The 23,970-nt window shown below is 41.2% G+C and overlaps 1 protein-coding gene across 4 annotated transcripts in view; it reads right to left on the bottom strand.

Annotated features, from left to right (window-relative positions):
* The window catches only part of CHL1 (cell adhesion molecule L1 like), a 382,907-nt gene that overhangs the window by 77,982 nt on the left and 280,955 nt on the right, over window positions 1-23,970 (bottom strand). For 3 of the 4 annotated variants that reach the window (XM_053291775.1, XM_053291772.1, XM_053291773.1), the window contains 3 exons: window positions 23,548-23,586; window positions 21,245-21,365; window positions 18,906-19,087 (listed from right to left, as the gene is read on the bottom strand). In XM_053291775.1, coding sequence (XP_053147750.1) covers window positions 18,906-19,087; window positions 21,245-21,365; window positions 23,548-23,586 — 342 coding nt within the window. The remainder of the gene's footprint in view (window positions 1-18,905; window positions 19,088-21,244; window positions 21,366-23,547; window positions 23,587-23,970) is intronic. The other variant, XM_053291774.1, reaches the window with a different exon arrangement.

The raw sequence follows: 23,970 nt of genomic DNA, 5'->3' as shown, positions 1-23,970 counted from the left end.
AATTCGGGATTTCAGGTGATTCAGCTCGGACGCGAACCGAATCACCCCTGTTCTGTTTTGTGCCCGAATCTGGGTCACCCGAATCACCCTTGATTCGGTTTGGATTCGGATTTAACCCGAATCTGAATCTGAATCGATTTGGGGGGTAAAAAGGGGCCCAGGGGCAAAATTTGGGGTGGGGTGGTAGGGCCCAATGGGTAGAGTCTACCACCCCAATTTCAGGGGGATTGGGCAAAATCCTGATTTTTTGTGAATTTTTAAAGTTTTAGTGACTTTGGGGCAGTTCGGGGGCATAGCATGGGATCTGGGCAAAAGGAGTGGGGTGGGGTGGTAGTGCCTAATGGGTGCGGGCTACCACCCCAATTTCAGGGGGATTGGGCAAAGGGCTGATTTTTGGTAAATTTCTGAAAATTTCATGTCTTTGGGGCATATTGGGGCATATTGGGGCAGAATGTGGGGCCTGGGGCAGAATAGTGGGGTGGGGTGGTAGTGCCTAATGGGTGGAGGCTACCACCCCAATTTCAGGGGGTTTGGACAAAGGGCTGATTTTTTGAGAATTTTTTGAAGTTTTAGTGACTTTGGGGCAGTTTGGGGGCAGAAAGTGGATCTGCCCCTAAATAGTGGGGTGGGGTGGTAGTGCCTAATGGGTGGAGGCTACCACCCCAATTTCAGGGGGATTGGGCAGAGGGCTGATTTTTTGAGAATTTTTGAAGTTTGGGTGTCTTTGGGGCAGATTGGGGGCAGAAAGTGGATCTGCCCCAAAGGAGTGGGGTGGGCTGGTAGATAGTGCCTAATGGGTGGAGGCTACCACCCATCCCCAATTTAAGAGTGATTGGGCAGAGGGGTGAATTATGGTGAATTTATTTGTATGAGGTTTGTCTTCATAAGGTGAAGTGTGCTAAACTGATTACTTCCTCATATTATTCATAGTAAAGGAAAGTGTGAAAAAGTGAAAGTGGGGTCATGAGAGTTGTTTAATTGAAAAAAATCTCATTTGCTATGATAGAATGAGAATTCACACCTCAGAAAAAACTTTCCAGGGAAAGGAGTGTCAACCACCCCCATGGGTTTCTAACCCATGGCGTCCTGGGTTTTGTTGTTTCTGAAGTGTTCTGAGTGTAGATTCTTTGGTAGCATATAAGATTTTCAATGACAAACCATGAATCCACTCTCATTGCTAACCTTAAAGACACATTAACTCCAAAAATCACTTAAAAATCAGCCCTTTGCCCAATTCCTTTCATATAATTCTGATAGCTTCCTTGCCCCCCTTGGGCACTACCACCCACCACACTCTGCTCTAGGCCATCCCTTTGCCCCTGACGTGAAGCTATACATTTGCTGACACCTCAATGCTTCTTTATGGAGAAAAACCTTAAAGACGCGTAAACTTCAAAAATCACTTAATAAGCAGCTTTTTGCCCAATTCCTTTCAAATAATTCTGATAGCTTCCTTGCCCCCCTTGGGCACTACCAGCCACCACACTCCACTCTAGGACAGCCCTTTCCCCCCAACGTGAAGCTATATATTTGCTGCAATCCTCCTTATTCCCTATGAGGAATTCAAAAATACTTTTAAAATTCACCAATAATCAGAGGAGTGTCCAATTGCCTTGGGGTTTTGTGGGTGGTAGGAACCCCTGGGTGCCTACCACCTACCCCACTTTTGTTCCCCTAGGTGCTCCACAATAGGAGATAATGGGCTGGTTTGGGTCCCATTATACCCTATGAGAAAAATAATTAAAAAATATTTCAAATATTCATAAAAAATCGTAGGGGTGTCCAATTGCTTCAGGGTTTGGGTGGTTGTTGGCACCCATGGGTGCTCCACAATAATGAATAATAGGCTGGTTCGAGTCCCATTATACCCTATGATCTCTCTCTCTCTCTCTCTCTCTCTCTCTCTCTCTCTCTCTCTCTCTCAAAAATTCATAAAAAATTGCCCGATTGCTATGGGGTTTGGGTTGCAGGTACCCATGGGCGCCAGCTACCACCCCACCCACTTTGGGAGGTTTGAAGTGGTTCAAACACGTTCAAATTCAAACCGAACTGGGCAAACCAGTTTTGTGCCCATCCTTAGTTTAAGGAGGAATTAGGAGGAGTTTTTTAAGGACAAGAAAAGTAGTGTAAGCACTGGAGTGAGTCACTGAAGGTTGCTTCAAAATCCCATTCTTTAGTTGTTTTCAAAGAACTGCCAGACATTCAGACATCTGTTGGGCATCTTTTTAAGTGGACAATCTCTGGCATTAGGTCTTCACCCTTCTGACAGCAATTTTATCAAGACCTTTTTGTTGGCACCCTGTGTATCCTCTTGGATAGCTAAACCTTAACTTGGAAGGCTGTATGTGTGCGTGTGTTGTTTTTTTTAATGTACAAACTCTTTTTAAAATTATTCCAGGAACCTGGACAATCTGGGTTGGTTTCATTTTATTTTCCCTTTGGACAGTACACTGCTGGACTGCTTGTTACTAACTAAAGAACAAATAGCATAAAATAATATTCTGTGTGTTTTCACAAAGGGCTTCTAAGACTCCTTTAAATCACTAGCCCTGTTTCGGCTCAAGGGGCATTAAGATTTAAGAGGACTGATCCCAAGAATTATGAGAATTCTTAGCTCCTGTGATGGATGGGATGCTTCCCTTCAGTGACCACCTTGTCTTGTAGATCTGCACAAGGGTCAGACACAATTTGGAGTCTTAATACATGCAAAACACACTTTGATTTATTTCAGTGGGATGAAATAGCCTTAAACCAAAATAACCGCAGTAATGGATGTGGAGATTTTTGTCAATGCTACTCAGCTTTACAAACCTTCCACATGGTGGTGACACATCCTCAGAAGCAATATTTTAGGAAATGCATGCTTGACCATTGCGACTAAAATAATAAATATGAGCCATTTCACACATTACATTTTTGGTGTACACATCAGAAGTTTTATGTGTACACTTAATACAACATGTTAATGTGGAAAGCATATGCTTGAACATATCATATAAGTTAAGGATGTGTACAAACAGGTGTGGTGCTGAACTGATTCGGACAAGGGCCAAACAAGTTCGATGCCATGGGGAGGGGAGGCACTGAGGGGAGTCCTTACCTACTCTCTGACACTGCATGCAGTTTCCTCCTGCAGTGGCGCTTGGCCCAAGAACCCGCACATGACACCACACATGCATGGCTGGTGTGCAAGCTGGTGCATTGCATGGGTCTTGGCCCAAGTGCAGCTGCAGCCAGAAGCTCCATGTGGTGGCAGGTAAGGACCTGCTCTCCTTTGTTTTAAAGATCCTACTCCCCACTCCCCTCCCCGTGGTGTCAAACCAGTTCAGACCTCATCCAAATTGGTTCAGTGCCCAACCTGTGCATGAACCAAGGTATACTCAATAAGATTGTTGATCAGCTGCAATTCCAAGGGTACAGTTGTGCCATGTTTCTAATGTGTGTCCTGCATAAGAATGAATAAACTAAAATGAAAATGACCCTAGATAAACAAATGCTGAACACCCACACAATTGTTCAGAATTCAAGGCCAACCATGAATATTTCTACCCAGCTTGCCACAATTCCATGCAATCACCAATATGGTAAAGATAATACAATTTTAACCTCTGATGAACTACACAGCCCTAAACAGGCAACTCTATACTCTTAATGTAGGGAGGACTCTGGTTTGGGAGAATTTCCATTGCCACGGTAACTGACATGTTCACATGATGGGATAAATGGATGAATCAGCTGTTTTGTTCTTGGATCTCTCCAAGAAGGAGAGATAATTCGTGCAGGAAAAACCAATTGTCTGAGTCTCAAAAGAGCTTGTCTAGAGGCTTTTAAATGTGAGGTGTTTTCCCTAGGTGACAGAAACAAAACAATGGCGAAAGAATGATGCAGCTCAGTGGATTATCCCTGGCCAGACTGGAACAGTGTTTGTGTTTTCAGATAAGTCAGGAGGCAGAGGGATTATTTACCACCTGCTGACTCCTAATCTGTTCAGTATAAGTAGGTAGCTTCTGCTTGTCCAACACTTGTTTTCCCTAAGTAAGATAGTCCCAGGGTGTTTTGTTTTGTTTTAAAAATTATTATTTAAATACAGGTTATGCTGCTCCTTCTAGCATGGAATGTTGTTGGGAGTGGCAGGGTTTGGGCCTGGGCTCCATGGAGGCAGGGCAGACGTGTTGCATCCACCCTCTTCATGTGATGGGGGAGGCCTTTGACTGGCGCCAGAGACCACGTGACTGGTGCGGGCCAATAGGAAGCAGGAGCTGTGGTTTGAAGGTGTGGCTTTGGTTCTCTCCTCCCCATAGTTGTGACAGACAGACAGCTCCCATCCACCCTCCCGTTACACAGTGAAGGATTAGCTGGTTGTTTGGGGGCCGAGTAGGAATATTTTGTCTTCACCCAGATTGGCTTGGGGTGTGGATTTTTTCACCTACTCCTCACTGCAGTGTGTTTAAGAGAGTTAGGGATGGAGTCTCAATGGTTAGGCATTTGGTCACATGGGCAGGTGAGTGTGGGCAGGGTCAGGTAAGGAATCGACAGTGTGTAACCAGAGGCACCTGTTGTAGGTTAAGGGTGGCTCCATGGAACAGCACCTCAGGATTTTGTGGCCAAGGGTTGTCTGGGAATGGGCCACTTCTTGGTGGCTGCTTGGCTCACCCATTCAGAATTTTGGGGCTCAAGGGGAATGTGACCTCTGCAGCTGCCTCCTCAGCACAGTAAACTGTGTGGCTGGATGAAGCAATGCAGTGGATGCTGCTGGCTTCTTTCAGGCCTGGTTGCTTCACCCAAAAGTTCAAAGGAGGCAGGCAATTCTTGATAGGAGGCTGAATGCCCCTTGAGGGTCTTGGAGTGGCCCACACTCTAGTTATGCTTGATGCTTATCCTTTATTAATATTTAATAAAGTGTGGCCCTAGATTATCCCATACCCTAGATTATCCAATACATTATTATCCCATACATGTGTGCCTTGTCTTCATTGGGGGGTGGGGTCTGGGGGCAACTACAAAGAAACTCTGAGGTTGCAGTTTAAAAGAGATGTGAATCACCCTGTGGGTTTGATTAGGATCACCGCAGACTGTGCAGAATTAAGCAGCCCTGTAGCTTTAGTTGTTCTGTATGGAAGCAGATTTTTCAACAGGTGGCAGCTTTGTCTGCAGCAGTAGTGAACACTTCACTTGTTGAGAATCCCCTTCCTATATAGTAATTAAAGCACAGGAGTTCTGTACTCTACTGAGTGTAGCAATCCTTGATTTCTTTATGTTATGTTTTTCTTCCCTTTCTGTATATTTTAGACCAAGAGATCATCAGCACAACTGCCTTTTCCTTTTTATATCTGTAGAAGTTAAAGCAGTTTAAAGAGCCTAAAGAGTTTAATGAGGCTCAGCAGGATGAAGTTAGAGATTCTCATGTTTGTATCCATATCAGAAGCTGGAGTCCTTTTCTTTCCTATAGTATAAAGCTCTGTGGTTTAGTCTCTTAAGTTCTAAACTCGGAACAAGGAGATCCTGTTTCAGATCCCTGCTCAATCATGACTATGGGCAAACAGCACTCTTTCAGACTCCATTCTAAGTGTGTGTGTGTGTGTGTGAGATAGATAGATATAGATATAGATATCTAAAAATATATAAAATTTTATACAATGGTAGGAGCAGGCACTAGCTGGCGGGGAGGAGGAGTGCACCGGCAGGATATGGAAGAGATGTACTGCCCACCCATAGCCTCTTGGGTATACCCATAGCACCCCCCTCACATCTTAGAGTGATCAAGGGGTGTGTTCAAGGGCTGGCTAATCACCAGAGACATCGGGGGATTTTGGTGGTTGTTACTGACAGTATCAGCAATTATAGCAGTGGGAAATGAGAGATACAAGAGGATCCCATGTGTTGCTCACTTGCTGTACCTCGCAATAAAGCATGCCCTTGGGCCAGGGGGCAAGGATGATAGCAACACCATCCTGTGTGATCCAATACAGAGGTACAGAGAAGTAGCTGGGCAATGAAAGCATGAAGGGTGAATAGCAGCTCCAGTGTTAGCAGGTATTGGCTGAACAACATTGTTCAGGATGTGAGCACCAGGTGGACTTCCACCTACCTGATCCTGCAGAGCTGAAAAAGGCAACAGACACCCTTTCATGTATTGTTTCTGGCAACTGTGATGGGGTTGGATTGCCCCCTTGGGGCTGCCATATTGGTTGAAGGTGATGCATGTCCTGAAGCCCTTCAAGGATATCACAGAGAACCCGAGTTCAGACACAGCCACCCTGACAAAGATTATCCCCAGTCCTCCTGGAGCAGAAGATGGAGCAGAGGTTGGGGCTAATTGAGTGCTTGCAGATGTAGCTGGTACTGATCAAGTGCTTGTAGCTTGATCTGCAACTCCCAAATCAGCTCAAACCTTCCACCCAGCTGGATTTGTATATATTAGCTACCATGTGTGAGGCTTGTATCAAATAGAAAGCCCTTTCTCATGACCAGTGAGAATAGACAAGACGATTAGTGGGGAGGGAGGAAACCTCAAAAAGCTTACTTCCCTGCAGACAAAGAGGTCCTTCCCTCTGGGTGAGTGGCTGGTACTGGTTTCTCTGAGAGTCGGGGTGCCGGATGCTTCTCTCTGCATTGCGGGAAATGTAAGCAGCTCCAACTGAACTCAAAAAAGTGAAGAAATTTGATGGCCCATGATGTTCATGCCATGGGAGCATGGGACCTCATGTCCAGTCTGAGATACTGTACTGGGTTAAAAAAATCAAAACCATGGTAACACAATTTGGCTAGGTCCTCCATGCTCCAAATGCACTATCTGCATAGCTGATGGCAACAGCAAAAGCTGGGGATTAGTGTTACAGAAGTGTTACAGAAATGTTTAAGAACGTTGTAACATGTGCCTCTCAGCATATGGTGAGTGCTGCTACCTCAGCAGGCAACAACTACAATCACCACAACCTGCAAAAAGAGAACCTTTTATGATTTTGTAGGCCTCTTTTTGGAGCTCAGTTGGAACTGCCACACCCATAACTGTCTGTGTAAACCATAGAGTTTTTGCCTTAACTATATTTGCATACTACAGAACAGCCTATAAAATATAACTAATAAAAAAAGTACATCCTCTGAATGCTAAAAATAATTTTCTTCCTGGTCACTTCTGCAAATATAAACTGCATGATATTCAGTTCCTAGATTTTGTCACAGTGAGATGATAAAAGAAGTGTGTCCAATTTGCTCATTTTTAAAATGCCAGAATAGATGGTACAGAGTTATGTGACATTTTCCTACAGCATTTTTTCTAAATGGAAAACAGCCACTGGAGGCTACAATCAGGAGTGGAGAAAGGGTGGCTAATAAGGGATACTTAACCCTATCTGGCAGCCATTTCCCCTCTCAAATTCACTGGTTGACATGAGGAAAATTACTCAAAGTAGTTCCATTGAAATTAAAAGGAAAAGTTAGGCATTGCCTAATTTTTCATTTTATTTTCAATGGGACTACTTTAAACAATTTTCCTTTTTATGTCAGCCACTGTCCCATCAAGCTGCTTTTCTCTTCACAGGGAAAATATGTTGATACCTGTATAATTCCTCTGGGGAAAAGATTATTTTGAGAGAAAACTGACCAGCAGCCATTTCTCCTTTCCCCACTCTCCCGACTGTAGCCTCCCGTGGCTCATTTTCAATTGAAAAAGCATTTGTAGTTCAGTTCTCAGAAGAGTCATGAATGCTTAGGAAATAATAATTTACATTGCCTAGTTTAATTACAGTCCAAGTTTATTCTAAATGTGTGTACATGAAAAATACATACGACTAAGGTGGCGAGGGGCAAAAAAACCCAAAACCCTCTCTTGTCAATCCTTATCTGCAAATATGGCTTAAAATGTACATTCAGTCAAGTAATCTCTACTTTTAAAAAATTGTTGGGTTAGTATGCAAGGGTCCACCAAGGCTGCTGTTTTTAAAAAGGCTTTAAAGAAATCCCCATGCAGCTATGACAGAAACTCCATGAATATCTAGATCTATACTTGTATATTGCCAAGAGAAAAGAGAATGGACAAGGTGCAAAAGCAGTGGGTGTCTGCATTGTCAGTCACTTTTGCTTGCAGATTTAAAATATATTTAATCCAGATTATTGAGAGAAGTGAGCATGAGTATAATCTGGATGTAGCTGGACTTTAGTGCCAATGGAATCAATTATAGCCAGGGAGGTTGGTAAAGCTAAGTTCACTTAAACCAAATGAGCACTGGGCCCGTGTTGTGATGGAATGGGAATGAATTTGTCATCCTGTGATTAATGGCAGCGACATTTAAGTGCTTGGTAACTCTAGAGAAGGAGAGGAGTTGGTTAATTTTGCCCAGCCTCTTATATGTGCAAAGATTCCTGATAACAAGCAAAATTCCTATCAATGCCATTGATCTCCATCACTCATATAGAGAGTAGTTCATTGATTTAAATGGTCATAAACCTGTGAGGCCATCCACACAAGAGATTCTATCCAGGTTTGGGAGCTCTGTGTGCTCCCAGTTTTCAGTTGCGTGGGTGCAAACAACTAGGCAGTAGGAGGGATAGAACACAGGGATAGAACACTCCCAAACCTGGATAGAACACAGTTTTTGCTTGTGTGAATGACCTCTATATTTGCTTTGCTCTATTTTGGTTTTTGTGGGAGATGGGATAGTAGATGCATCTGTGTATCTTAATGAGACACAGCCATTTTTGGTCTGAATCTATGATCATGATTCTGAGCAGCATAATTGCTGCCACTTCCTTGGCATTGGACTGTTTTTGCAGTTGCTGCAGTTCCTTTGAAGGCTTCAGTTTTTTCACTCAAAAAATCCTCAGCCAGATTGTTAAGATATTCAGCTGCTGTAGAAACATTCCAAGCCATCTGGAATGATTTCTAAGAGTCAGCTCTTTGCCATACAGTAGCAGTTTCATGCCCTATGCACCCATCCCTACCCCTAAGCACTCCTGTTCGGGATGAACAATTCTTTGTCATGGCAAATGAAAAAGCACATTAATGCGAGGGCTTATTTGCCAAAAAACCCATGTCTCTGAAATTTAAATGGCAATGAGAAAATGTAGCATAAATATTTGAAATGCTTATTTCCTCTCCAGATTTCCTCTGATACAAGGGAGATGAGCAGGGAGGAAGTAATATTCAAATGAAGCAGGAGACAAATGTATGCAGTTTATGCTCTCAGCGCTCATTTTCCTCAGTAGCATGGGCAGTTTTATCATTTAATATTGTTGTTAACTGGAGCAATAAAGAATTGACTGTGTCCGCAATCTGAATCTGTATTTAATTTGTCATTAGTTTGTTGTGTTACTTTCTTGCACCCAGACCCCAAGTAAAGATGACAGAGGAGATATAGGTTGAAACTCAGGCCACAATTATTAATTCACCTTTTACATGGATTTTCAGCTCTCAGACCAAAGTGTGGGTATTAGTCACAGGGCAAAGGGCATCAGTCCATCATCTAGGCTGATTACTGCTTCCACCCATTTCCTGTGCTATCAAAACAGGCTCAGAAATCAGTCACCTGACCACTGCTCCCACTTTAAGGCCCCATAGTTGGTTGTGTAGAGGTAGGTTCACCTGTGTTACTGCCTCCTGATTCCCATAGCTCTGAGTGGGTGAAGTAAACAAACACTAAAATGAGTCTATTCCCAGTCACCTCCAGATCCCAAAGCCTTGAGAGGCTGTCCCATGGAAACTCCCTTTCACTTTAAAAGTGTCTTTGGTTGTTTACCAGTGCTGCTCCTATGGCAATTCTCCTGTACCCACAATAACCTGCCTTTGTGACCATCGACAACACTATTTAAGGCACCACTGCTTTGATTTAATAATAAATCAAATTATTACTAAATCAAAGCAGTCCGTAATGGTTTCCATGTGAAATATAGAAGAATTCTTTATATAACACCACCTCCAGTAGGTACATACATGGATCATACTGAGAACCATACCATGTTGAAAGTATGTTTTTGAAAGAACCTTTTTTATTGTGTAGATTGTATTAAAGAATTCTCTATATTGCACCACTGAAGTAGGCAAATGTGTCTGGCGTAGCTCCAGGAAGCATAAAACTACCTTCATATGGATTGTGCCCCAGTATAAAAGAACATTAAATACATCTTCCAACACTTGGTGGCACTGCACAGTGGAAACTTGGGACAGATGCATGGAACCTGAGTAAGGTTGACTATATAGATCAAGAGACACCTAAAAATTGAATTTTTGGACTTTTAAAGAGACTTTGTTTATGTATTTATATACAGCTTTTATGTGTGTTTTTAGTGTGCGTTTATACGGTAGCTTTTTAGCAATTAGGATTTGTGTATTGATATTGATGAAATGACATTATTTAATATTCATAGTTGATTAAACTGTGGGATCACATCATCCAATCTATTTATATATATTGATAGTTTCTATTTGGGGTTCTTTTTTGTATATTACTTCATTTGTGAGCCTCCAAAAGGTTTTTACTTCATTGAGAGTTATCCTGAGCCAGTGGTAGAGAATAATTTGAGAAAAACTACAGCAGTTCCAAGGGAAGAACTTCTGCAGAAACGTAAGAAGGGGGTCTTCAAATTCTGTACATTGTTGTTTAACATGTAACCACATTACGAATAGTTTACAAAAGAAAATTAAACAACATTGGCACATCTTACATGATATGTCAGGAAAAGCCAGTCACTTCTTTTAAGACAACTAAAAATTTGAAAGATATACTAGCCAGGAGTGAATATAGCGAGAATGTGCATGATACACTGGACATTTTGCCAGGGTCTTCTAAACCTTTGGATGTATCACCACATACAATACATCTAGCATGATATATCTTATCCAATGCCCTTGTAAGAAATGTATGTTGGTAAGACATCTAGGCCATTGAAAAGATGTATTGGTGAACATCTGAGCAATGTGAAATGTGAAAAAATGAGTGCCCTTTTGTTAGTTGCTGTTTTAAAAGAGAAAAAAAAAATTCCTTCAGGGATGTACAGTTTTGGGCAACTGAAAAAATTATAATGGAAATGATAAAGTTCTACATCATTGAGAAACATGATGGATTTTAGAACTGAACACTTTGGCTCCTTAGGGGTTAAATGAGGAACTTGGGTTTTTTGGCTATGCTTAAATGAAGGGTATGATATTCCTTTAAGTTGATATTTTTAGAGTTAATGAATTACAGCTGGATCTGTTGGAAACAGTGTAAATTTGCTTCTCCAGTTTGCTTGTTTGTTTGTTTGTTTGATTGATTGATTTATATACCGCCCCTCCAAAAATGGCTCAGGGCGGTTTACAACAAATAAAGACAGTTAAAATCAAAATCAACAGTTAAAATCAAAACTAAATCAATGAAACAATTAAAATCATTTAAACATTAAAAACATTAACTTTAAAATCATTTAAAACTGGCATTATTATTTTTAAATCAAAGATAAGTAGCCAATGTTATAAGCTTGTGAGAAAGTAAAAGACTACTTATTAGAGTTCTCTTTAGAATACTACAAATGTAAGTTGCCATGATCATGATATATGTTACTGATGGTTTCATTTTTATCTTGTTTCAAATGTATTTTTAATGTAGTTTAACTGCATTTTAAATGGAATTGCTTTTCGGGCTTTTCGGGCGGGCTATGGGGTGGAGACTGCCTTGGTCGGCCTGATGGATGAACTGACAGAGGAAGTGTGACTCTGTTGGTACTTTTGGACCAGTGGCTTTCTCAGTGGCTTTCGATACTATCAACCATAGTATCCTTCTGGAACGTCTGAGGGTGTCGCGGGTGGGAGGCACTGTTTTACAGTGGTTACGCTCCTACCTCTCAGACAGATTCCAGATGGTGTTGATTGGAGATCATTGCTCTTCGAAATCTGAGCTTAAGTATGGTGTCCTTCAAGGCTCCGTACTTTCTCTAATGCTTTTTAACATCTACATGAAACTGTTGGGAGAGATCATCAGGGGATTTGGAGCAGGATGTTACCAGTATGCTGATGACACCCAGATCTATTTCTCCATGTCAACTGGATAGGGATGGGTCCGGATTGGGGGTGGGGGTCGCTTTAAGAGCGGCGGGAGGGTTTACTTACCCCTCCCGCCGCTTTCCCGCTTGGCGCCGTAAGTAGTAGTGTAATTGGGGCGGCAGGATCCCTTCCTGCCGCCCCTTCCCCAATGCGGCTCGGCAAAGCTCCCAATAATGCTTTGCGCACACGCATATTGTGCGCGCGCATCACATCACTGACGTGCACGCTCACACGTGCGCAAAAGCATTATTGGGAGCTTTGCAGAGCTTTGCAGAGCTGCAGCGGGGAAGGGGCGGCAGGGAGGGATCCTGCCGCCCCTTCCCTGCTGCGGCTCTGCAAAGCTCGGCAAAGCTCCCAATAATGCTTTTGCGCACGTGTGAGCGTGCACGTCAGTGATGTCATGCGCGCGCACAATATGCGCGCAAGCAAAGCATTATTGGGAGCTTTGCCAAGCCGCATTGGGGAAGGGGCGGCAGGGAGGGATCCTGCTGCCCCAATTACACTACTACTTACGGCGCCAAGCAGGAAAGCGGCGGGAGGGATAAGTAAACCCTCCCGCCGCTCTTAAAACGACCCCCCACCCCAGTGCCGGACCACAGTGTGGCGGTTCCGTGCACACCCCTACAACTGGATGTCAACTTCAGGAGCTGGCATATCCTCCCTAAATGCCTGCCTGGAAGCAGTAATGGGCTGGATGAGCAAGAATCATCTGAAGTTGAATCCAGATAAGATGGAGGTACTTATTGTGTGGGGTCAGGACTCCAGAGACGATTTTGATCTACCTGTTCTAGATGGATTAAGACTTCCCCAAAAGGAACAGGTTTGCAGTCTGGGAGTACTTCTGGATTCAGACCTCTCCCCTAGCCAGGGATTATGGGAGTTGTAGGTCAACATCTGCAGGATGGCCGAAGTTGAGCAGGCCTGTACTAGGGTAACACAGTGGTAAACCTATCAGTTTAAACACTAGGAAACAAAGCATTCTATTTACCTGCTATCCTACCTCCCTCTGTTCAGTAATTTTCTGAGGTGATTAGAAGGAATGATTCGTGATGGTTGGATCATAATGTCATATTTTCAATGGTATATTTTCAAATATTGAAGCTGTGAAAATTCAAAGTGTGAATGCCTCTTGGTATTCTCTCCCATTACACTAAGGGCATATTTACACCACAGACTTAACAATACAGAACAATAATTCTTTCTCCCTGTGGAATTCTGGGAATTGTAGTTCTTTGAACAGAACTAAACATCTTTAACCAAAAAGGGTGCACCCTCTCCAAACTATGAAGTGGATCTCATGTGTGAAACTATGACAGTTAAACTAAAGTAACATTGGTAACACTTCTGTAGTATAAATATGCCCAGTGTTAAATAGTGTGGTTTTTGCTTTTTTGCAGGGATTATTGTTGTATTCTGAGTTGAAGGCCAGAAGGTTAATACTGGGCAATTTGTTCTCAACCAAAACCAATTAGTGCACATGTGTGGCTATGTAAGGATCTCTTCCCACGGGACACATTTTTAACACAGTTATCTCTTCTAGGTAGGAAGCTATGTGCATCTTGCAAGTACACCAACACAGACAAATAATGTTCATATATATATATTGAAGTTGCACACTATGGCCACTCAGTTGGTGGCGGGTTTCTGAAATGTGTACACACAGTAAAATAGACATATTTTTCCTTGTCACTGTAGGGGAAGAATGGCAGTTCAGTCCCCAAATAGCAGAGCAAAACCAGGTTGGTGAGAAAGCAGCAAATCAAGAGGTCTTGAGACAGTTCTTTAGTACTGAAGAAATACAGGGATGTATTTAAAGAAAAGGTAACAAACAAACGTGAAAAAGCCTCCAGCTTAATTTCAGCTCTAGCTCATGGCTGAAGAGAGAGACCAAAACACAGCCATCTCTGTAGAGACAAAATGGAAGAACAAACAGGGGAGGAGTCCAGCACTTTTATCCATGACCCTAACACCCCCCTCCCCCAGTGGTCACTATGAGACATTACAGCTGAGAGCTGATGCTGCCAGGGTCTTAGCTCCAACACTCCTCATCGGCTCGAGCTGCTGTCTATAAGTCCCCTCTCATTATCCCTGGGCAATGGCTTAGATAGCACATCTGCTACCATTTCTTCACTGGGACAATACAGCAATTTTACCAGTCCCCTTTCTTGCGCATCCCACACATAATGATATTTGGTTTCAATGTATTCAATGTCAAAAATTTTAATTTTCTCCATTTCTAAGATCTGGATGCAGCTTTGATTATCCTTGAACATCTCAGTGGGTTTTGGTTTGTGTTGAAATCTGACATTAGCTTTTGCAGCCATACCACCTCTTGACATGCTTGAGTGGCAGATACATATTCTGCCTAAGTAGATGAGAGAGCAACTATTGATTGCTTGCAGCTATGCCAACTGACTGCTCCACCACCATAAAATACAGAACCACTGCTTGACTTCCAGTTTGTTTGATCCTCAGCCCAATCTGCATTCATATAACCTACTAATTTGGGTCCACTATTAGCAGGAAACTTTAATTTTAGATGGATTGACCCTTTTAAGTACCTGCCTAGTCTCTTTACTGCAGTCCAGTCATCTTTGCTGGGAGTGCTTGCTTTCCTACTCAAGATTCTCACAGATGTAACTATATCTGGTCTTGTTATCAAAGCTACATTTCAAAATTTTCCAGTCGCTGTCCTGTACTCACTGTTGTCTGGCAGAAGTTCATTCGCCTCCTTCTATTTTAGGCAACCTGTTTCCATAGGTGTACTCATTTCTTTGTAAGTCCCAAATACTCTAGTAAATCATTTATTTTCTGGTTTTGGTTAAGCAAATAGCTTCCATCCTCTTCTCTCTCTATGTGTATCCCAAGATAGTGTGAAATAGGCCCGGGTTCTTTTGCTTCTGTCACACTTTTCAGGTGCTTTATTATTTTAAGGCTGTCCTCTTTATTTTCATAACAAATTATCATATCATCAATGGAAATAAGTATATAGGTCCATCTGTTATCTTTGAGCCTCGAGTACAGGCAAGGATCAGCCTTATCTTGGGAAAATCCCTCATTGGCTAGCAATTGGTTTAATTTGACGTTTCAGGCTCTTGCAGCCTGTTTTAGTCCATAAATACTTTTCTGCATAAATACTTTTCTGCAGCTTACATACAAGTTTTTTTAAACCAGGTTCCACAAATCTTGGAGGCTGCTCCATATAAATATCTTCTTTAATGTCTCCATGAATAAATGCAGTTTTCATGTCTATGTGATCCACTTGCATTTTCTTTGCTGCTGCAGTGCTTAGGAGTGTCCTTACTAAGGTGTGTTTTACAATGGGAGCAAATGTCTCGTCATAATCTTCCCCATATATTTGCAAAATATATCCCTTTGCCACCATTCTGAGTTTGTAATGCTGGACATCTCCTTCTGCATTTTGCTTAATTTTTAAAATCCACTTGCACCCCACAGTCTTTCTTCCCTTAGGTAGCTATGTGAATGTCCATGTGTTATTTTTTGTGCAATGATTCCATTTCTTCTTTCACAGCTTGCTTCCAGTTTTGTGCTTCAGTTGCAGGTAAGTTATCAATTTCTTTCCATGTGCTTGGTTCTTGAAATCTTTCTCCTTTGCAATATAGGAAAGTTTCTTAGGTGGAACTCCTTTATTTTGTCATGTTGAATGCCACACCCTTTGTTCATCATCAGGATCCTCTTCTGCTGAATCGCTGCCAGGTGTAAAACTTACAATGGATCCTTCCTTTTGGTCATTATGTCTTGATTCTTTCTCCAACTGAAAATTGGGCTCTATGTTTGGTGGTTCATTAGTGGTTGGTTTTTCATTTTCATTGGTTTTTCTTTTTCATTTCATGGTTTTTCATTAGTGGTTGGTTTTTCAAAGTATGCTACATTGTATATTTTAGTTATTTTTGTGGCAAGATCTAAAATCCTATATTCTTCACATCCTATGGAATAGCCAACAAGTATTCCTTCCTCAGACCTATAGTTGAGTTTGGTCCTTTTGGCTTTTAGTATATAGGTGTATGCTTTAGAACCAAACAATCTTATATGACCCAAAATGGGCTTGTTGCCATGACATAACTCATGTGATGTTGCTCCTGTGGCCTTTGCTGGCAATCTGTTTTGCAGGTAAGTAGCAGTCATCACTGCCTCTCCCCAAAATTTAGTAGCCAAACCAGCATCTACAAGCATGCATCTTGTCATTTCCATAAGAGAACAGTTCTTTCTTTCCACCACTCCATTTTGCTCCAGAGTATAAGGAACAGTCTTTTGATGTTCAATGCCCTTCTCCTTTAGGAATCTTATGACATCATTCCCAGTGTATTTTCCATCATAGTCTGTGCAGAGGATCTGTGGCCTTCTCCCAAACTTGTTGCTTACTCTTGCGACATATTCTTTTAGTCTCTCTAGTACTTGTCCCTTTTCACTTAACAGGTATGTATATGTGAATCTAAAATAGTGATCAATGAAAGTAAGAACATATTTATTCCCTCCTGGTGTATTAACTTGCATAGGTCCACAAACATCACTATGAATCAGATCCAAAGGATACTGTGTTTCTCTTTCTTTGCATGGAAGAAAAGCAGGCCATGTTGCCTTTGCTCTTATACAGCATGCACACTTTGATTCAGTGCTGCAGGGGGCTATTTTAGATCCTTCACCAATTCCAAATTTTCAGCCTGACATATTTTGGCATCTCTATGGCCTAACCTTCTGCACCACAAATTCAGACATCCTTTGTGTGTGCATTCCTTCACAGTTTTGGCCTTTTCAGTTACACATTCTACTTCCAACAATCCATTCTCTTGTAAAACTGCTTTCATAAGCAATTCCTGTTTATGAGTAATGAAACAGTGCCTTCCTTTAAATTTTCCTCTCCATAGCCCCTTTCTGTAGCATATTTTACAGACATCAGACTTGTTTCTAGAGTAGGCACATACAAAGCTTCTTCAACTGTAATCGAATGGTTTCTCCTTTCTCCAGTTTAGAGAGTAACTGTGCAGATCCTTTCCCTTCCACATACATCAGTTTTCCATCAGTCAAGTATATAGGGATTACTACTCATATCTAGGTTTATAAATATCTCCCTTTCTCTAATCAGGCTGCTTGTAGCACCTGAGTCAATGCAGCTGCCACTGCTGTATTTTTCAGACTTAGCTTCCAAATCTTTATCTGTCCTTGCAAGTTATATCCTTTGCTTATTAGCTTTATTCCCTGATTGCTTGAAAGTTCTGTACCGTGTCCCCAGATGACTCACTCTCTTTCCAGTTTTGTTTTGCTTGCCTTTTGTCTGCAAACACTTTATTCTTGGGACACTTTATTCTTGGGACACAGTGTTTGGAGCTTCCACAAATAAAGCATTTCTAATTTCTTTGCAAGGTTCTAAATGCATTTTCTTTACTTTCCTTTGGTTGCTTATCATCCCTTCTGCACAAATCAAAGTCCTCTAGATGGTTAATTACAAATAGTAAGTCTGCATCCTCCTTGACTCCCAAGGCACTAGTCACACTGTCATTGTAATGTGACAAACTAATCAACAGCAATACCATCACAACTAAATCTGGAATTATTACTTTTTGAGCTTGCAGTTGCCTAGCTATTTCTAACATTTCATTTATGTACTTGGACAGACTTTTTCCTTCTCCAAGTCTTTTATTGCTCAGTTTTCTTACTAGTTGCACTTTGGAAACCACAGACTTATTTTTATATAATCCCTTCAGAATTCCTCACATATCCTTTGCATTTTCTTTGTCACTTAAATGCACTAAGACTGGGTCACTCATCACCAAGCAAATAATTCTGGATGTCTTTTAATCTGCTCTTTCCCATTCTTTCTGCTCTTTTCCTGCATCTGCAGGATGCTGGGTGTGCAGAACACTGCTAAGTCCATGACTCCTGAAGAGCATCTCCATCTTGAAAGACCAGAGCTCGTAACCAGGACCTTGCAGCTTTTCAGCCATCTGGCATCCTTGTGCTGGCTCCATTTCCAAAGCTCTTCTTTTTGCTTTACTTTCTATTTAACTCTCTCGGCTTTTCTCTTTTATCTAGTGGCTCCTTGGCCTCATAACCCTTTGTAGGGGAAGAATGGCAGTTCAGTCCCCAAATAAGAGAGCAAAACCAGTTTGAGAAAGCAGCAAAGCAAGAGGTCTTGAGACAGCTTTTTCGTATTGAAGAACTACAATCATTTATTTAAAGAAAAGGTTACAGACAAATGTGGAAAAGCCTGTAGCTTAATTTCAGCCATAGCTCATGGCTGAAGAGAGAAATCAAAACAAACAGCCATCTCTGGAGAAATAAAATGCAGACTAAAACAGAATTGTTAGTCAAAGAACAAAGAGGGGAAGAGTCCACCAGCACTTTTATCCATGACCCTAACCCGCTCCAGTGGTCAGTATGAGACATTGCAGCTGAGAGCTGATGCTGCCAGGGTCCTAGCTTCAACAGTCTGTTGACAATGTATGCGTAGGTTGAAGCATCCTTCAGAACCTCTAGGTTGCTTGGACAGTTCATTGATGAACAGAAATGAACAAATTCTTTTACAAGTTTCATCGCCCTGAATTAGAATAATCAAATTTCTTTTACTATGCAAGGTTCTTGAAATCATTGGGTTAGATTAGTTCTAGGCAACATAAGACCTGAGGCCTAATGCTTCCCACTAGTCATGTTTGGTGGTCTACTGAGATCTTGATAAGCGTCCTGGATTTGGTACTATGCTTGGTACTGGAGAGAAGTATCAAGCACTAGTACATGGCTTCTAGGCTGCCAAATTTTGCTGTCCTGCTGTAGGTTTATTCACCTCTGTTTTTAACAAGAATAATATAATTGGTTGAAAGGATGGAATTAATTATATATATTACACACCCAACTATAATTAATATGATCACAGTACCTTCAACATGAACTTGGAACTCATGCTTTGTTTCTCCCAGAGTATTCCTTGCTACACATTCATATAACCCTTTATCTTCTGTAGTGACTTGTTCAATCTTCAATATCTTCCCATAATTTTCTGCCCTTCCTCTGCCAACATTGCCTTTTTCAATCGACCTCCAGTGTAGATGTGGTGTTGGACTATGGTGGAAAAAGAGAGACACATGAAGTGTATTTAGATTTTAAAACATTACACTGTCATGTTTCCCCTGTAGAATAGCTAAGGGCGGTTCAGTCATTTATCTTTGTTATATTGTCTTCTCAATTCATCGAATAAATCACCTCTCTGTATACATACTTCAGTGTTAAAACCTCAGATCATAGACTTCCGTTGCCTGGAGCTTGTCATTAAAAAACACTGCCAAATGTTTAGATGATGGACTATTGCCAAAAGCAGATTAAGAAATAGGGGAATGCTACAGAAACATAGTGGCATGTCCAGAGAGGCCCAGGAAACTTGCTTTATCCCACTCCACTAGGGCTCCTGCAGCCATAAATGGGGTTAAAGATTTCAGTGTGATGACACTAATCAATTCTGTGCCTGCCCAGTCAGAGCTAATTCTCTAGGCAACTGAATATAAAAGCGACTTTGTGTTTTGCAGAATTAATGGGACACTCTTATAACAAGAAAGACAGAAGTTCAGGGCAGGCTGCTAACTTAACATTCCCAGCTGGCTTTCCTGGTGCCAGCACTGTACATGGCACACATAGGCCAGATTCGTGTCTGTTTACTCCTGTGTCCATCTGTTTTGATGGCAACATGCCGAGCCCCAGCTTACTTATCACAGCTCCAGATTCCAAAAAGACATTATGCTTTTCCATGAGCAAAACGATTATAATATATGTGGTATCTCTGTCTTCAAGTAACATCTTCCTTGGTCTCTCTGAAACATCAACACTATTAGGTTTGTTTATAAATCTTCTTAAAGGTAATATACATCAACCCATGGGGAAAGTTTGACTTTGTCCAGCCAAAGATCTGCATTATAACCTATTCAATTCAATACAGAAAATTCCTTTAATGCCTTTCACTGTTTTGGTGATGTCTCTGAACCTAGTTCTCTCTGCAATTATCTTCTGCTCCTGCTCCTCCTCATTCTTCTCATACACTAACAGTGAAATTGGTGGTAAGTAGGGTAGTGGCAACCAACAATGAAGACATAGTTTCCACATACTCAAGTGATTGCCCAGTTGTGTAAAAAAAACACACCCCATTAATTTATATATTTAATAAAACAAGATGACAAAATAACCAGAGATCTGTACCCAAAGGTTTGAAGTAAGATACAAATCTCAGGTTATTTGAAGCAAGTAGGTTAGCATAAGCCAAGATTAGTGGGTTTGAATGACACAACTAATCTAGGCTTATTTTAACACAGATAGGATAAACATCCCCACTCACATGGGGATGGGAGGAGGGAAGCACACATACCCAAAGCTAAGAGATGTCACGAGGAGCTTGGCTTTAAGTGAGCTTCCACATTATGTCTGAAGCAGCCCATAGTTTTGTGTACCTATATTTCTTGAACTTCTGATAGCAAAAGCAATTTTTAAGCCACATTTCACTCTCAGAGTGTGCAACAGTCCCAGCTTCAGAAGAGCCACTGTGTTTCTGCATGAATCACTTGCTGCTAATTGCTAGCCAATTCATGCAAACAATGAAGCTGTTCAAATAATCTTGCTCAGTTTGGCATTCTCAGAATGATACTATTCCCCAGCTTGCATTGTACATTTTTCACTTTGCGCTCTAGATTTATATCTGCCTTTTACAGAACAAACATTTTACAGTACAGAAATATAGACACTCTCAACTATGAAGACAATTACACACACCTGTCAATATTTTAAGGTGCATGATTGCAAGAAAGTTTTTGTTTCAAACAAAAGGTGCCAGCATGAATGAACCTTTGTTACTCTTAGCCAATGAGTACAACCACAGACAAAATGTAAGTATCCCTGCTCATAGTTAAATTGTAGGTTTTGACAGCTTTTTGAATTTTTCATAATTCTATAGCAAGTCTCTCTAATGCGTAAGACAAATTTCTTCTTCTACGGAAAAAGCTAATAATATTCTTCTCCCTAAATTTAGGCGTCCATCTACACTGCCTTACGACTGTTAACTTGCAAATATTCCCATAAAATAATGAACACTTATTTCATTACTTGAAATAAGAATTCCCTTAAAATAATGAACACTTAATAACTCTATACATCATATCTACAACCATTGTTTTGCAATTGCAGTGTCTAATTTTTTCTCCAGTTATCTTCTTGTAGAGTATAAATAGAAATACTCACAGTCCTTCAGCAATGCATTCCAGAAAAAGATCATTTCCTTTCATTACAGTCACCACCGAGCTATGGCCATTAGATTCAGGTGGAATAAGGAGTTTTGGTTTTCTCTCCTTGAATACATTTGCTATAAAGGGAGGAAAGTAATGTCATTCTTGAAGTAAGAAGAGTTCAACTGTTCCTGAAATTATCAGTCAGATTCTACATAATCTGGGTGATCATTCATACTCACTTATTTATTTATTTATTTGACACATTTTTATACCACCCAAAACACAAGTTCTCTGGGTGGTTTACAAGACAACAAACACAACCAATAAAACTATTAGCACATTTCAACAAATTAAAATTTAAAACTAAAACTATTAAAACACAATTGCAACAATATCTAATTAAAAGCCTGGGTGAGCAAATGTGTCTTGACTGCCTTTTTAAAAGTTGTAAGAGATGGGGAGACTCTTCTCTTCTTCAGCAGGAAGTGTGTTCCAAAGCCTCGGGGCAGCAATGGAGAAGGCTGAATCGAATCTTGAATCGATTCAAATTGATCAGATGTGATTTGATTTGTACCCAAATCTAGCCAATGGACCACAGGGCTGATTTGTTTTGTCTCCAAATCACCCGAATCAGCTAGATTTGGGTACAAATAGATTTGTACCCAAATCAATTTGCACATCCCTAATATGTGAAAGTTAGATTAACAGGTGGTTGAACAAGTGTACTCAATGAGTACTCATTAATGATTCCATATGATTCTGGAGGAAAGAATCAAGTGGAGTGCCGCAGGGCTCAGTCCTAGGTCCTGTACTGTTCAACATTTTCATAAATGACTTGGAGGAGCGAGTAGAGGAGGTGCTTATAAAATCTGCAAAGAACATGAAGCTGCAGGGAAGAGCTAGCACCTTAGAAGACAGGATCAAGATTCAGTCTGTTCTAGACAGGCTCAAAGATTGAGACAAAACCCATAAGGTGAAGTTCGAGAGAGAAATGTGAAGTCCTACATTTTAGCCCTGTAACATCCTTTAAGAAGGATGTTGGTAAACTGGAACAGGTTAGTGGACAGCAACAAAGATGGGGTCTGGAAACCGGGAGGAAAGTTTGAAGGGACTGGAAAAGAGAAGGCTAAGGGGTGACATGATATCTGACTTCAGATACCTGAAGGGCTGTCATATAGAAAAAGAGCACTTCTTCTCTGTTGCTCCCAAGGGCAGGTATAGAACCAATGGGTTGAAATGGCAAGGAAGCAGTTTTAGGCTAGACATTCAGAAAAATTTCCTAACGGTAAGGAATGTTTGACAGTGAAACAATATGCCTCATGAGGTAGTGGGTTCTCCTTCACTGGAGGATTTAAAACAAAGGCTGGATAGCCATTTATTAGGAATGCTGTAGACGTTTCCCGCACTGAACAGGAGGTTGGACTAAATTATTTCTGAGAAATCCTTTTGAAATTTAGCCGTCCAGTAGAGTAACTCCTGAATAATACTATTGAATAACTTAGTCTATAAGCTGCTGTATGGTTCTATGATCGAGCCACTTCCACTTTTGCTAAACTCAATAGTTTGTATTGAACTAAGCACGGGACAGGGGCATACCTAGGGGCGAGGAGGCCCTTGTTCACTCCCCTCCCTGGCAGCCCCTTGGAGTGAGGGAGATAATGAAGAAAATAGGGAGGGGTGGCACTGGGGGGTTCCTCAGGAGCTGGTGGCCTGGGTTCTTTGAACCTATCCGCTCAATTATAGCTACACCCATGGCAAAGGGCTGTAATCAGGCAAACACTTGGTGAGGGACACTTGCCCTTGTACCATATCCCTGGGAGGCATACAAACAAATTTTTCTGCTCTGCTATTACAAAAACAAAATTGCCTATCTGCTTTGGGGGAAGTGTCCCAAGGATCCACAGAAGTGTCCCAAAACTCTCAAATACTGTGCTGAAAGGAGGGACTAGGGAGCATTTCTATAAAAATGGACATGTTTGGCATATCCACAGTAAATACGCAGCTAGTGCAGTTTTAACAGTCATTTACAGCACAGCACAAGTAGCTGTTAGGAAAAAAAGTGGCCTGCTGGTAAATGTGTCTATGGGGCTCATTGAATTGTAACCATTCTCTCCTATACGGGGTTATTTCTCTTCATATGGCAATAGTTTGTCTGAAGACTGAAAATCAAAATGTATACCATCTTTATACTTCCATATATTAAGTAAAACATTTCACCTTTGCACCAACTCCTATTTTAACTGGTAAACCCAATTATTCTGTTCAAGACTACACTACAGACATTGTGGTCTAAAGTGCTACATAGTGATCACTCACCCTTATCAGCACTAGCACTAGGTGAACTGGAGTCATTAGCTGAAATAAACAGAAAAATGGAAACCAAATGGAAACATGAATGATGATGAAATTGATCAACAATCTTATGGAAGCAATAAAAGTAAATAAAGATTTTTGACATGAAGGTGCTAATTGTACCACTTGCAAATTGTAGTTACTCTTTGCCCACTCCAAATAGCATTCTCCCTATACATGCTGCATCGCATTGCAGGAGCAACTGAAATTCCCCCAAACTGACACAGGAGATTGCCATTTGAATTTAAAAACAAAACAAAACAAAACACATGTTGAGCAGAGATCCCTTGCATACTTCACCTGGCCACTACCATATTATTCTCACTCAAAACAAATTGAAATTATCAACCATGTAATGCAAGCATGCACAGTGAGAGTGAACTGATG

The sequence above is a fragment of the Hemicordylus capensis genome, chromosome 2 (genome assembly GCF_027244095.1).
Source record: "Hemicordylus capensis ecotype Gifberg chromosome 2, rHemCap1.1.pri, whole genome shotgun sequence".
Classification (NCBI taxonomy): domain Eukaryota; kingdom Metazoa; phylum Chordata; class Lepidosauria; order Squamata; family Cordylidae; genus Hemicordylus; species Hemicordylus capensis.
This window is presented reverse-complemented; position numbering and strand designations above follow the sequence as displayed.